This window comes from Hyla sarda, chromosome 4, assembly GCF_029499605.1.
Source record: "Hyla sarda isolate aHylSar1 chromosome 4, aHylSar1.hap1, whole genome shotgun sequence".
NCBI lineage: Eukaryota > Metazoa > Chordata > Amphibia > Anura > Hylidae > Hyla > Hyla sarda.
This window is the reverse complement of record NC_079192.1, coordinates 395,080,683-395,097,117: the sequence shown is the minus strand read 5'-3', so window position 1 is coordinate 395,097,117 and position 16,435 is coordinate 395,080,683. Positions and strand designations below refer to the sequence as shown.

The 16,435-nt window shown below is 41.5% G+C and overlaps 1 protein-coding gene and 1 long non-coding RNA gene across 7 annotated transcripts in view; one reads left to right on the top strand and one right to left on the bottom strand.

The window, feature by feature from the left end:
* Positions 1-6,189, top strand: part of LOC130267424 (potassium voltage-gated channel subfamily A member 2-like) — a 135,246-nt gene extending 129,057 nt beyond the window's left edge. For 2 of the 5 annotated variants that reach the window (XR_008843185.1, XM_056517228.1), the window contains exon 2: positions 6,036-6,172. Coding sequence is in view for 1 of the 5 variants with exons in the window: in XM_056517227.1 (XP_056373202.1) it covers positions 6,036-6,077 (42 nt within the window). In the remaining 4 variants the exon portion in view is untranslated. Of the gene's footprint in view, positions 1-6,035 lie in introns of all 5 variants that reach the window. The other 3 variants (XR_008843183.1, XR_008843184.1, XM_056517227.1) reach the window with 3 other exon arrangements.
* The window catches only part of LOC130267425 (uncharacterized), a 71,852-nt gene that overhangs the window by 29,611 nt on the left and 25,806 nt on the right, over positions 1-16,435 (bottom strand). The gene's annotated exons all lie outside the window — the stretch shown is intronic.

The window sequence follows — 16,435 nt, the reverse complement described above, 5'->3', positions numbered from 1 at the left end:
TTCTGAAGCAGCTGAGGTGTGTGTTATGATGTTTTGCAGCAGCTGAGGTGTGTATTATGAGGTTCTGAAGCAGCTGAGGTATGTGTTATTATGTTCTGAAGCAGCTGAGGTGTGTTATGATGTTTTGCAGCAGCTGAGGTGTGTATTATGAGGTTCTGAAGCAGCTGAGGTGTGTGTTATGAGGTTCTGAAGCAGCTGAGGTGTGTGTTATGATGTTCTGAAGCAGCTGAGGTGTGTGTTATGATGTTATGCAGCAGCTGAGGTGTGTATTATGAGGTTCTGAAGCAGCTGAGGTGTGTGTTATGAGGTTCTGAAACAGCTGAGGTGTGTTATGATGTTTTGCAGCAGCTGAGGTGTGTGTTATGAGGTTCTGAAGCAGCTGAGGTGTGTGTTACGAGGTTCTGAAGCAGCTGAGGTGTGTGTTATGAGGTTCTGAAGCAGCTGAGGTGTGTGTTATGATGTTCTGAAGCAGCTGAGGTGTGTGTTATGATGTTCTGAAGCAGCTGAGGTGTGTGTTATGATGTTTTGCGGCAGCTGAGGTGTGTATTATGAGGTTCTGAAGCAGCTGAGGTGTGTGTTATGATGTTCCGAAGCAGCTGAGGTGTGTTATGATGTTTTGCAGCAGCTGAGATGTGTGTAATGATGTTTTGCAGCAGCTGAGGTGTGTGTTATGATGTTTTGCGGCAGCTGAGGTGTGTATTATGAGGTTCTGAAGCAGCTGAGGTGTGTGTTATGATGTTCCGAAGCAGCTGAGGTGTGTTATGATGTTTTGCAGCAGCTGAGATGTGTGTTATGATGTTTTGCAGCAGCTGAGGTGTGTATTACGAGGTTCAGCATCAAATGAAGTGTAAACATCACAGAACAGTCTCTGTTTGGACCAACTATGTGCCTCAGCCTCAGCATCTATTTCGGAGTGCAGTGTCACATTAAGCCACACCTCTTTTATTGAAGCCACACCCTTTTAATTTTGTCACGCCCCTTATGGCTGGATTCTGCTGCATGTTCAATAAAAAATCTTATTTATTAGTTTATCTGGAAACATATTTTAATTGATCATTTAATTGTAAATATTATGAGCAGGTGACTGTATATATAAGAGACTAAAATATAACAATCTCCACCCAGATTAGATCAGCTGTTGGGGAGAATTTTCTTCTTGTGTCTTTCTGTCTTTGACTTTTTAGACACGCCTATCAACACCCCCCCCCCCCCAAAAAAAAATTCACAACAAAAAAAGTGCCTGAAAATAAATGCGCAAATTCATTAATCATCATATATTGCAGAACAATATCATAACTATTGTGCAGTAGGAAAGGGGTAACAAAGCTGCAAATGACACATTAACCCCCCCCCCAACCAACCAACATGACCGCACATAATAAATGTACTAATAATACTCATACTGCCATAATGGTATTTCTACTACTGCTATCAATGTTACTACCACTATTCAACTAGTACTATTTCTATTACTACTACTATCAATATTACTACTTATATTCTACTAGTTATACTCTTTTACTTCTACAACTGTTACTACTACTACAACCACTATTACTATTTTACTAGTACTACTTCTAGTTTTGCTGCTACTATTACTATTCTACTAATACAACTTCTATTACTACTACTACTACTATCATTATTGCTACTTTTACTATTTAACTAGTACTACTTCTATTACTACTACTACTACTACCATTATTGCTACTATTACTATTTAACTAGTACAACTTCTATTACTACTACTACTACTATCATTATTGCTACTTTTACTATTTAACTAGTACTACTTCTATTACTACTACTACTACTACCATTATTGCTACTATTACTATTTAACTAGTACAACTTCTATTACTACTACTATCATTATTGCTACTATTACTATTTAACTAGTACTACTTCTATTACTACTACTACTACTACTATCATTATTGCTACTATTACAATTTAACTAGTACAACTTCTATTACTACTACTACTACCATTATTGCTACTATTACTATTTAACTAGCACTACTTCTATTGCTACTACGTCCACAATTATGAGTACTACTATTACTATTCTACTAGTTATACTGCTTCTACTACTACGACCACTATAACTATTATATTAGTACTACTTCTGTTTCTACTTCTACTATTACTATTCTACTAGTACTAATTCTATTACTACTACTACCACCACTATCACTACTATTACTATTCAATAGTGTTGAGCAGCATAGGCCATATTCGAATTCGCCATATTTTGCGAATATATGGACGAATATTCATCATATATTTGCTAAATTTGCCTATTCGTAATATTCACGCTATATTTTCGCAAATGCGACAATATATGCAAAAAAAAAAACAAATGAAAATTTGCACATGCGAAAATTTGCATATGCGAAAATTTGCTTAAACGAAAATTCGCATATGCGAAAATTCGTACGCCAGCCTCACACAGTAGTATTAGAGCCTTCTTTAGACCACACAAGCTGGAAGCAGAGAGGGATGATCACTGTGATGTGTACTGTGAAAAAAAAAGAATATTCGTAATTGCGAATATATAGTGCTATATTTACGAAAATTCGCATTGCGAATATTCGCAAGCAACACTACTATTCAAGTAGTACTACTTCTGTTACTACTGCTTCCACCATTATCACTACTTCTACTACTACAACTGCTAGTGCTACTACTACTACAACTGCTAGTGCTACTACTACTACAACTGCTAGTGCTACTACTACTACAACTGCTAGTGCTACTACTACTACAACAACTGCTAGTGCTACTACTACCACTACAACTGCTAGTGCTACTACTACTACGACCACTAATACTATTACTACTTCTATCACTACTGCTATTCTATTAGCACTACTTTTATTTCTGCTTCTACTATTACAATTACAATACTACTAGTACTTCTTCTATTACTACTTTTATTACTATTCTATTAGTACTTCTTCTATTACTACTTTTATTACTATTCTATTAGTACTTCTTCTATTACTACTTTTATTACTATTCTATTAGTACTTCTTCTATTACTACTTTTATTACTATTCTATTAGTACTTCTTCTATTTCTACTATTACTACTAAAAATAATACAGTCCTATCCAAAATCCTACACTACAGCTAAGGCTGAGGTCCCCTATATAAGATGTATTAAGTGAAAGAAAAGGAATTAGAAGATGATCTGATACTTATCAAAGGCGATTCCCCCCTGACCTGCTGATAATATCTGCTTACACATCACAATCTGATCACTATACAGAGATGAGCAGCACTAAACAGGCGCCACTTATCTCCTCCTGCAGACATCTCTCCCAGATTTGCAGTTTGATCCTTTTCCAGTGACAACTACTGATTAGTATCTGAAGTGTGTATGGTATATAATGTACTGTGCCCCAGCTGCTGCAGAACCTTCTAATGCACAAGGTGGGTGCTGAAGAGCATCAAAATACACATCTCAGCTGCTGCAGAACATCTTCATATACATCTCAGCTAATCAACATTATAATTAACCTCTCAACTGCTGCAGAACCTCATAATATCCACCGCAGCTGCTGCAGAACCTCATAATATACACCTCAGCTGCTGCAAAACCTCATAATATACACTTCAGCTGCTGGAGAACATCATAATATACACCTATGCTGCTGTGGAACCTCATAATATACACCTCAGCTGCTGCAGAACATCTTCATATACATCTCAGCTAATCAACATTATAATTAACCTCTCAACTGCTGCAGAACCTCATAATATCCACCTCAGCTGCTGCAGAACCTCATAATATACACCTCAGCTGCTGCAGAACCTCATCATATACACTTCTGCTGCTGGAGGACATCATAATATACACCTACGCTGCTGCAGAACCTCATAATATACACATCAGCTGCTGCAGAACCTCATAATATATACCTCCGCTGCTGCAGAACCTCATAATATACACTTTAGCTGCTGGAGAACATCATAATATACACCTCCGCTGCTGCAGAACCTCATAATGCACACCTCAGCTGCTGCACAACTCAACTCAAGAAGACATCATAAAACCCTTCAGTTGTTGCAGAAAATCGTAATACACACCTCAGCTGCTGCATAACATCATAATACATGCCAGCTGATGCAGCACATCCTTACACACACCTCAGCTATTGAACATCATACTAGACATCTCAGCTGCTGCAGAACATCATTATATACACACCTCAGCTATTGGATATCATAATAGACATAATAGACAACGATTCTATTCCTCTTATCAATCCAAGGTGGATCTCCTCTGCTGCAGAACGTCACAATACAGACCTAGCTGCTTCAGAATATCATAATTCGCACCTGAACTGCTGTAGAACATCACCATACAGACCAGCTGATTCAGAACATCATTATGCACACCTCAGCTATTGAACATCACAATAGACATCTCCACTGCTGCAGAACCTCATAATACATACCTCAGCTGCTTCAGAATATCACAATGCACACCTCAGCTTCTGCAGAACACCATAATACACTCAACTGCTGCAGAACATCATAGCACAGCCTTCAGCTGCTGCAGAACACCATAATACACTCAGCTGCTGCAGAACATCAATGCACACCTCAGCTGCAGTAGAACATCATAACACACACTTCAGCTGCTGCATAGGAATTTGCTTCTTGTTCCTTAGAAAGTTCTGCAGCAGCTAAACTTTACATTTGTAGCAGGAAAAGGACCATATAATGCTATAGTTACATACATACCTAATATCCAGTTCTATCATAGTTCTTCATAGTGTAGACCTCCAGATGTTGTAAAACTACAACTCCCAGCATGCCCGGACAGCCGTTGGCTGTCCGGGCATGCTGGGAGTTGTGGTTTTGCAATAGATGACTGATAACTTACACATATATATTTATATATATATATATATATATATATATATAAATAAAATAAATATATAAATATATTTAAATATATATATATAAATATATGTAAAAATATATGCATATATTTAAACATATATATATATATATATATATATATATATTTAAATATAATATTTAAAAAAATATATATATATACATAAATATATATAAATATATTTAAATATATAGATATAAATATATGTAAAAATATATACATATATTTGAACATATATATATATATTTATATATATATTTAAATATAATATTTAAAAATACATATATCTATATACATATATATATATATATATATATAAAAATAAATATATGTAAAAATATATACATATATTTAAACATATATATTTATATATATATTTAAATATAATATTTTATATATATATATATATATATATATATATGTTTAAATATATGTATATATGTTTACATATATTTATATATATATATATATTTTAAAATATTATATTTAAATATATACAAATATAGGCATGTAAAGGCATGTGCTGTTATATAATTTGATATCATATATATATATATATATATATATATATATATATATTCACTTATTTATTTCTCTCTCTCTCTCTCTCTCTCTATATATATATATATATATTTAAATATAATATAAAAAAACAAATATATATATAAATAAATGAATGAAAAAAAAAATATATATATATACATATATATGATATGATATTATATAACAGCACATGCCTTCTGCAGCAGAGGGTCATGTGACCAATGAAGAGCCTTTTATTCAAAGTTGCCAGGTCGTCCAGCTATAAAACACACACACACCCCCGTGTGCTCCCGTCCCAGCGCCAGTGTATATACCCCTCGGGCTGCAGCCGTATACATGCATTATTAGAGGACACCCTGCTATGGTTATGATGGCACCTACCAGGCGAGCCCCTTGGTACGTTGGACGCTGAGCTGCTCTATAGCGATGCAGTGTGCTGTGTCAGGATCTCGGATGGGATTTGGTTACAGGCTGTTGGGATATTTAGGGGGTGGAGTTCTACACTATGCAGTTAAATGCAGCATTTGGGTCCTATAGAAGGAGATAGCTATTTATGACATTTTTTTTTTCATCCTTAGGGTGAAGACGTTCTCCTTCCGAAAAAATTTGTCCCTGGATAAAGCTTGGACAGCTGCAGCGATGGAAAGACACGAAAATGGGGGGAGGGATATTGAGTGTCCACAATGTGTGTGTTTCTATAGTGTACCGTTACTTGTTAATAAACTTCTATGTGCCCATTGTGTTGTTCTTCGTATAAGTTCAATGCTAAAAAAAAAAAAAAAATAGAAATTGTTTTTTAATGTGACATTTTTTTATGTTGTACATCTTGGCAAAACATTAACCTTTCTAATATACTTTATAAAAAAAATAAATGTATCTCCTTTTTATAAAAAAAAGACCACTAGGGGTCCCCATACTATTCAGAACATAATCATGTCCGGCTGCAGCATTATCTTTGTCCCAGCTGAAGTACAGGCAGGAAGAAAGTGCGGTAAGTGAGGGTGGACTAGCACTACTCTGTGCTCACTCCTGTCCTATCAGACTGCAGCATGAAAACAAAAAGGGGGGCGTTACAGAGCAGCATGCAGTGATTGGATGAAGAGACCCAGCACAGCAGACTCAGGGAGGAAGTGAATGTATGGTGAGGGAGGGTGAGATTAGCACTCCTCTGTGCTCACTCCTGTTCTGTCTATCAGACTGCAGCATGAAAACAGAGAGGAGGGGGTTACAGAGTAGTCTGCAGTGATTGGGTGAAGAGGCCCAACACAGCACAGCAGACTCAGGGAGGAAGTGAATGCATTGTGAGTGAGGGCGGGGCTCTGTGCTTGCCTCAGACACACCCCTTCCTGAGCAGTGGCTGTCAGATTAAGGGAGCAGCAGAACAGATTATTTATTTCTGTGATATGACAGGTACGCTAGGGGTACTCCAACTGTTCTGAATGCTGGAGCCGGCGCCGGGAGCTCATGACGTCATATCCCTGCCCCCTCATGATGTCACGCCCCGCCCCCTCAATGCAAGTCTATGGGAGGGGGCGTGACAGCCATCACACCCCCTCCCATAGTCTTGCATATAGGGGGACGGGGTGTGATGTCATGAGGAGGCGGGGCTATGATGTCACGAGCTCTCGGCGCCGGCTCCAGTGCTCAGAACAGTTTGTTCCAAATGTTGAGCAGCAGAGTACCCCTTTAAGAGCCATTTTTGGGAGGTTTCTGTTCTTTTCTTTTTGGAACAGAGTGCTCTCTGCTGACATCTCGTCCATTTTAGGAACTGTCCAGAGCAGCATATGTTTGCTATGGGGATTTTCTCCTATTCTGGACAGTTCTTAAAATGGACAGAGATGTCAGCAGAGAGCACTGTGAAAGTGGTGTCAGCAGAGAGCTCTGTGTTCCAAAAAGAAAAGAATTTCCTCTGTAGTATTTAGCAGCTAATAATTTTTGGAAGGATTAAGATTTTTTAATAGAAGTAATTTACAAATCTGGAGCCTGTTGATCTAAAAAAAATATGTTTTTTTTCCTGGAATACCCCTTTAAAACCGGTACTGACGTCGACAGGAGACATGATCTGAAGAAGTGGGAGTATCCCATGAAACGGCTGTCATCATTACCGGGAGCGTCCCGGCGTCCGCGCCCGCTGCATCTTCGCCTTTCACTGCACGCTGCCACTTTTGGATTCATATGCAATAAAGAAAATACATCCACAGTAACCTGAGGTGGTGAGTGCTATCCTTTCTTCTACCTGTATGTATTGGATTTGCATCATGTGCATTCATGGATTTAGCACCCCACTAGCTCCTTCATAGGGATTTACCACTGTCTAAGAGATTCGGGTTACAGTGTCGGATTACCGGACTTTCTCTACTATAAGACATATATATATATATATATATATATATATATATATATATATATATATATATTTATATGGCCCCCACAGTACTTATAAATATAAATGCCCCCGCTGCACTATGTGTGAAAAATATTGAATTAGCGCATTAGGCCAGCCGGGGACCCCAGCGCAACGCCACCGGCCTCTCCCCGCATGCCGCCCAACCCCTAAAAAACAAAATATCTAATTCTGTAATTATCTGAGGATTGAACCCAGAACCTTATGGGATCCGCTTCACAAAAGACAATTCACTTGTTCTGAGCCACTGCTTCTAAGTTTTACAGTATTTTTGGCTAACTGATCCCATAAGGTTTGGGGTTCAACCCCCCCCCCCAGACAGGGACAGATGATTATAGAATTTCTCACCGTGCCTGAACAGGTGGGAAATGTAGGAGATCTGTGAGGTCATTTCTCAGTAATGTCCCCAAGCGCCAAATTCATCAAGGGGCGTGTAACTTTTCATGAATTTGGCGCAGGGAGTTAAAAAACAAGGCGACTTTTCATGACTAAAATAGTAAAAAAAAAAGTAGACAATTATTGATGAATTCCCCTCTTTGTCTCTAGTAAGTAAGACAAGTATATGGAAGTAGGGGCTCACCCTGTGCTGTGTGCAGGAGAGAATGGGAGAGAGTCTGAGAAAGCCTGGGCTGTGTAAAGTCTGAGCCCGTCTGCCTGCTGAAGATGATCTACAGCATCACCTACAGGTAAATCAATGCCTCCCACTCATTTATCACTACCCATAAAGCTCTGATCAGGAAATTCCACCATGTGAATAGACCCTTAAGTCTGTGACCTCCCAAAAATGCAATACCAAAGGATGGGAGTATGCACATAAACATGCCCAATGATAAGGCAAAAAAATGAATATATGTCTATTAAAAATATTGTGGTTTTGACCTCATATTTGGCAGTTATAATTTCAGCCACTAGATGTCCCCATACAGGATTATTTGATATTCTGTTTCTGGCTGAGTCATCTAGGTTCTCACTGCTGGTCAGCTGGGAGACACAGAGTCAGGAATTGAAAGCTGAAACTTCTTGCTTAGGGACACGCCCCCTACTAGAGAGAGGAATGTAGGGGAAGTGAGCAGCACAAGGGGGCTGTAGGTGATGATAAGGAGAAGGCTTCTGGAAAGTGATCTGTACAACATAAGACCATGTTCACACAGCAGAATGTAGGCATTCTGCAGACTGCGGGCACCAACATGATATGGTGGCGCTAGGACCATTCGGAAATGCGCCGCCTCATAGAGGGCAATGCATTTCCCTGCGGACTCTGCAGAACCATTGAACAAGTTCAATGTTTTTGCGGATGCCAGAATCAGGATTTCAGTGCCAGAAATCAGGCGCGAAAATTCTGCCGTCTGCACAGTGCAGCTGAATCCCATTGAAAACAATGGACTCTGCTGCTGCAAAATTTCCGTGTGGAATTCTTCTGCAGAATTCCACACGGAAATTCTGTCATGCGAAAGTGGCCTTACAGCGAACAGTGACAGCAGTAGATAGAGAAGATGACAGGTGAAGCTCACATATCACCCTCCCCCTCCTTGTGGAGTGATCTCTTTAAAGGTCACAGAGCACACCCAGACACTTTTCCTATTCATGTCAATGGGACAGGTCCTATCTATTGTTGCCTATGTCCATGGAGCTTGCTGTAAAGCATACCTACAATGCAGTTAACCCAAGAGGCTTTTGGCTAGGCCACCACACAGTTGGGCTTTCTTTACCATCAACAGCCCGGCGACGCGATCACCTGGTGCCAAGTTGTACAACAGCTGGAGGCACACTGGTTGAGAAACACTGTACAAACTGCGGGATAGGAGATATACAGCATGTTAGATTGCTGGGACTCCCTCCCAATACCGATGTGTTGGGTGATAGCAAAAAAAACCTTGGGGTCAACATTTCTAGCGTGAGTTTAATATGTACCTGCCAGACAGTAATGGACATGGTTAGGAAGGATATGCGCTTGTTTTCGGGCTAAATGGCTATGTTGTAAGATTACCATAACGCTGTGGCTGGCTTTTTGTGAACTGGGTGTTTCCTGTTGGAGTTTGTTCTTTCAAACTACAAGTCCCATAGTTCCTTGTTTGTAAGTGTGAGGTCATTTTTTTTCTCCCACACATCAGACACCCCACCCATCAAATCACACCTGTGCTGCCTTCAATGCAATAGACCAGTATTTTCTGACCAGGGTGTTGCAAATTGCAGAATGATCTCCCACCCAGCGGTTCGCTCCACCCATTGAAGCAGGACAGGCTCCCTCTGAACACCTGACTAGTGATGTTATGTCTCACGCTGCACTGCAACCTGGGAAAACCTGAGACGACACTCATTTTGTATGCTGTTATCAATGTAGGGACAAAAATAAAAGTGGGGAAAAAATCACAGAAGAATTGCAAGACCACAATGAAACACAGGTACAGACACAGGCCATCAACCTGCCATCCTGGAAACTCCTTTACTTATGTCTCTTCCCTACAGGCTCAATGCACATACATTATGGCTAAGGCTATGTTCTCACTTCTGTCTGATGAAAACCAATCCAAGTTTTGGCACCAAATTTGCAGATTTCATCTCATTGCAGCCCTTTTATTGGACACAGGGAGGCCGAAATGCAATGTCTACCATTAAATAATTGTAATTAAAAGGGTTATACAAGATGAGAAAAACATAGTTGATTATTTTATTTCCACAAAACAGCGCCACACTTGTCCTCAGATTGTATATTAACTTCAAAAGGAACTTAGCTGCAATACCACATACAACCTGAGGCCAAGCGTGGCGCTGTTTCTGGAAGAAAGCAAGCAGTACCACACTTGTCCTCAGGTTAAATACGGTATTACAACACAACTCTATTAACTTTAAAAGGAAATGAGCTGCAATTCCACATACAACCTGTGGCCAAGAGTGGTGCTGTTTCTGGAAGAAAGCAAGCAGTGCCACACTTATCTTCAGGTTGTATATGGTATTACAACGCAGCTCGATTATCTTCAAAATTAACTGAGCTGCAATACCCCATACAACCTGAGGCCAAAAGTGGCACTGTTTCTGGAAGAAAGCAAGCAGTGTCACACTTGTCCTCAGGTTGTGGTATTACAACACAGCTCCATTAACTTCAAAAGGAAATAAGCTGCAACATATTAGTCAATCACTTTATGTACCAAAAAAGACTCTTTACCCCAGAAAAACATCTCTAAAGTTTAAGCCACTAGATGTGTGTCTTTTTTCTTTTATTTATTTTTTATTTTTTTGCAATCTGCTGTCGACTGCTTGTTGTCAGGGGATTTTTGTCTCTAGTAACAGAGAGACCAAAGTCTGGGCTGTGTACCTGCAAGCTTAGTCAGTGTGACTGATGAAAATTATACAAAAAGGTGAATCAAGGCTTCCCTTTCCTCTCTGACTGCCCATATTTAGATCAGGGCCTCTGTCCCTTGTGTATATACCAGTGTATCTTCAGCTGTATGTCCACAGTGCTGTAGTGTAACTTGCCCTTTCTTCTCCGTTTGCATTTTAGCAGCAGCAGATAGTGTAACCCCTACATTGTTGCTGCTGTTTTGAGAATTTCTGCTCCTTGTAACCCAACACATGAGTAACCCTTTCTCCCTCCACATGCCATCTATAGTACTTTACTGTGTAAATCATCCCCAGCACAGAGTTAGCTTGTTAAGTGCAATTTCCCCAGTACTATGTCATTGCATAGAAGTAAGGACTGACTGTTTTGCTGTGCTGTGATTGGTTAGGTGACTAAGAGAGTAAATACCTGTGTGTGTATACTACTAGCAATCAGCTCAGCTCTGGTCCAATCCCCGGGAATGGAGAGAATGAAAGAAGCACTCCAAAAAAATAAAAAAAATAAACAAAATAACACTTGGCTATAGAATGCAGCCTAAGCTATTACAAAAGAATTGTGTGGAGGCTGTTGTATATTTGTATATGCCTACCTTAGTTTATGCACCACCATATGGACTGTCGACCGTCTTAATCCTAAACAATTAGGATTATGAACCACCCCCACTGCCCATTGACAACAGTATCTAGAAGATCTAAAGCTGTCTGGGAGTTGCAGTTTTGAAATTTCTAGAGGCAATCTGGTTGGGAAACACTGGTCTAGACCTTCTGATCCCAGCTGGCAGGTGACAGCCATAATACACAGCCAGCACCTAAGCAGGATCAGCCTCATACACCTACATGACAACTCTTTATTAGTACCACTAGGGGGAGCTTGCTGTACAATGCACACGCCAGGGGTGCCGTGGCAGTCCAGTAGGCAGAATGGCGACTCTACACGCTTGAACAACTGTGGCTTAGCAACTAAGCTTTGGCCTCCTCTAGGCCATGACACTGCCTGTGGCCACTAGAAGGCAGTATTGTCTCTTCCTCAGGCATCTGCACAATGAGTGATGTCATCATTAGCTGCCTGCAGCCTAGAATCAGGAGGAGAAGACGGCAGTGACTGCAGGGGAGCCTAGAAGTGGAGTATTTGTTATTATTGTTATTTATTTTTCCTTGGGTCTTACCTACATGGGAGGCAAACTATCTTCAGGGGGCAACCTACCTACAAGAGGGGCAAACTACCTACAGTGGAAACACTACCTGCAAGATAGGCAAATTACCTACAAGAAGTCCTACCTAAAAAGGGCAAACCACATACTGGAGGAAACTACATGTTGGGGAACCTACCTACAAGAGACTTCAACATACTGGGAAAAACTACCTACTGGGGGTTCCATGTTACTAAGGGAAAAAAACATACTTGTTCAGCATACAAGGGAACACCTAGCTACCTACTTCTCCCCAACCAACCTAGCCCTCCCCACCAACCCACTTATCTACCCACTTTACTGTACATTACATCAAATGACGGAATTGCTACTGTTTGAGACAGTACAGGTGGGGGGAAAGGAATGGAGGGTGCTGGAAAAGTTTGTAGACTAAGATATTTCTCTGGCAGATTCTGCAGAGATAAGTTATGGCTCGAAGAAATTGTCATGGTGGTCTTGGCTTGATGGAGAAGACAAAGGAAAGCTGTAAGCAAAAAATTGAGTTCTGACTGATATAAAGAGAGATGACAAAATATTTGGCATTAAAATCCGGAAATAGAAAATTTCGAACTTGTAAGCCCTGTAAACTATAGATGCCCCACTGATTTGCATGCATGGACTCCTATCTATCATACATACTATGACTCTCGTCTCCCCAGAGATGGCGGATCCTCCACGGCTTTGTCATCATTTCATCTGTGGTTATGTTGTTGTTCATCAGACAAGGGAACAGCAGGTGTCTAATTTCATGATTATCCGCTGATGCCTCAATGTTTTCTGTATTTCTGAAAATATCTGCAAATATGAGCGCATCTCCGCGACCATCCTGGCTAATTCGCGGGGATGTACTATAATTAACTGATTTACACATGTGATGGAAATAATACGAGGTATAGAAGAACATTGGCATTTATGTTCAGTCTTCTCTAGTCACATCCAAAGCAACATTCAAGTCAGTAAATAGAGTTAGTGTACAGACTGGTGTTATTTTAGCTTTACCTCCCATGACCCATTGGATAATACCACCCTCCATTAATTTGCTGACAATGCAGTTCTCTAGAGAGAGAAGGTCTGCGCAATTTTCTTTTCCAATAGAGAAAGGAATTGGACCGACCAGTACGGGGCCTCCTTTCTCCAAGAGCATCATTGCAGCCGTATGGTCCCCACTTTGTTATGTATGCCCTTGGACATAGTCAGTGTTTTGGATTCCTGACTTGTGTCCCCCCCCCCAGACTTTTTACTGCTCCTGTTTATTGTTTTGACCACGACGCCCCTGCACTTTAGTTAGTGTGTGGACTGTCGCCCAGTTGTAGACCCACCATTTTAGGGTGGCTATGCAAGTAGGAAGGGAAAGAGGTTCAGGGTCAGCTTAGGGCTCACTCTTCCCTGTCCTACATGACACATATCCATGACAGCAGTTCCCTGGAGAGAAGAGTTCTTCACAGTTTCTTACCAATAGAAAAAGGAATGGGACCGACCAATAGGAGGCCTTTTCTCTCCAAGGGCCTAAAATCAGCCGCATGGTCTGCCACTATGGTGCGTACAGCCTTGGAAATAACCAAACATTGTATTGATTTCTGGTTTACGAAGTAGACAGAATTAATGTCTATATCATCAGAGTACACACACTCTTCCTTTCTCTACTGAGATGACCACACAAGCATGAACACCAAACCACTAGAAGAGAAGTCATTGGTTGGCTTGTTCTGCACATATTTGTTGTCCAATGAGCGGACTCCCATCAATGAGATGTTTGTGATCATTCCGATTGGGAGAGTCTATGAGGTCCTTGGTTAATCTGAATTTTACACAGTCTTAGAGAGCAAGAGGTCAGCACTGACCCTAATCTAACCTAAGGGATCGTTTTATAGCAACTCGGGTTTCAACATTTGCTATTCAGACGTGGATCAACCACGTGGATCCCAGTGGTGCTCTTATCCCGGAAAATGCAGCACTTTTCAACAGCAATAAGAAAAAGATAAATGGGAAGCACTAACTGTTCTGTAGACCAATTCATGGATATTTCTTTTATTTCTGTTGCATAAACAATTCACAAACGGTGGTCTCTGGACACTTCTTCTGATGTGAAACGGCTGTAACTACACCTGTAGCTGCATGTCCAGCATCCACTGCTTGTGAATTGTTATGCAGTCAGAAGAAGCATCCAGAGTGAAGGGAAATGGCTGTAACTACACCTGTAGCTGGGGTGCGATGTGAGAAGTAAGGGGGGCATATGTTATGGCCCCAGGGGTAGATGGTATTAATCCAGGGGTCCTCAAACTTGTTAAACGGGGGGCCAGTTCACGGTCCCTCAGACCGTTGGAGGGCCGGACTATAGATAACAAAACAGGAACAAATTCCTATGAACACTTATATGTCTTATGACCGGGAAGAAGAGGACGGCACACAGCAGGTGGCGGTGAAACGATAATCCTTTATTCGGAGCAAAGTGTCACAACGTGCAGGTTAAAAGCCCGTCAGCCAGCAGGAGGTTATAGCCATTTCACGCCTGTAAGGCGTTTCTTCAGACCACCAGATATATCTTATTAGTGGACTACCACTTTAAGTAAGCAGCACAGTTCCCCCCCACATTAGGTTGGCAGTATAGATCCCCCACATTAGGTTGTAGTTCCCACACATTAGGGTTGGCAGTACAGTTCCCCCACATTAGGGTGTGCAGTACAATTCCCCCACATTAGGTGCAGTACAATTCCCCCACATTAGGTGCAGTACAGTTCCCCCATAGTAGGTGCAGTACAGTTCCCCCACATTAGGTGCAGTACAGTTCCCCCACATTAGGTGCGGTACAGTTCCCCCACATTAGGTGCAGTACAGTTCCCCCACATTAGATGCAGTACAGTTCCCCCACATTAGGTGCAGTACAGTTCCCCCACATTAGGTGAAGTACAGTTCCCCCACATTAGGTGCAGTACAGTTCCCCCACATTAAGTGCAGTACAGTTCCCCCACATTAGGTGCGGTACAGTTCCCCCACATTAGGTGCAGAACAGTTCCCCCACATTAGATGCAGTACAGTTCCCCCACATTAGGTGCAGTACAGTTCCCCCACATTAGGTGCAGCACAGTTCCCCCACATTAGGTGCAGTATAATGTTCCCCCACATTAGGTGCAGTATAATGTTCCCCCACATTAGGTGCAGTATAATGTTCCCCCACATTAGGTGCAGTATAATGTTCCCCCACATTAGGTGCAGTATAATGTTTCCCCACATTAGGTGCAGTATAATGTTTCCCCACATTAGGTGCAGTATAATGTTCCCCCCACATTAGGTGCAGTATAATGTTCCCCCAAATTAGGAGCAGCATAATGTTCCCCCACATTAGGTGCAGCATGTTCCCCCACATTAGGTGCAGTATAGCTCCCCATATTAGGTGCAGCATGTTCCCCCACATTAGGTGCAGTATAGGTCCCCCAAATTAGGTGCAGTATAGCTCCCCACATTAGGTGCAGTATAGTTCCCCACATTAGGTGCAGTACAGTTCCCCACATTAGGTGCAGTATAGTTCCCCACATTAGGTGAAGTATAGTTCCCCACATTAGGTGCAGTATACTTCCCCACATAAGGTGCAGTATGTTCCCCCACAGACATACAGCCTCCAGCCATACAGTGTATGGCTGGAGGCTGTATGCCTGTGTTCTGCCCCACTTCAATGCTCCGACCACCGCTCCTCCGGTCCGGACATAGCAGTAAGTCCCGGGACCGAAGGAGCGGTGGTCGGAGCACTGAAGCTGACGTGCCGCTGGTAACACTTACCTAGCTGGCCAGCGCACGTCCTCAACGCTGCCCCGCTCCTCCGCGCTCTGTTGCTATGGGCACACGCACGACGTCAGTGACGTCCCTGCGTGCGCCACCTTTCCGGCGGCCCCTGCATTTTTAAAGTAAACGCGGGGTCTCCGAGAACGGCCCAGGCAGCGGCGGGCCAGATAAATGTCCTCAGCGGGCCACATGTGGCCCACGGGCCATAGTTTGAGGACCCCTGTATTAACCTCTTCTTGTCATGACGCCAGGGTGTGGTTTAGCCTTATAA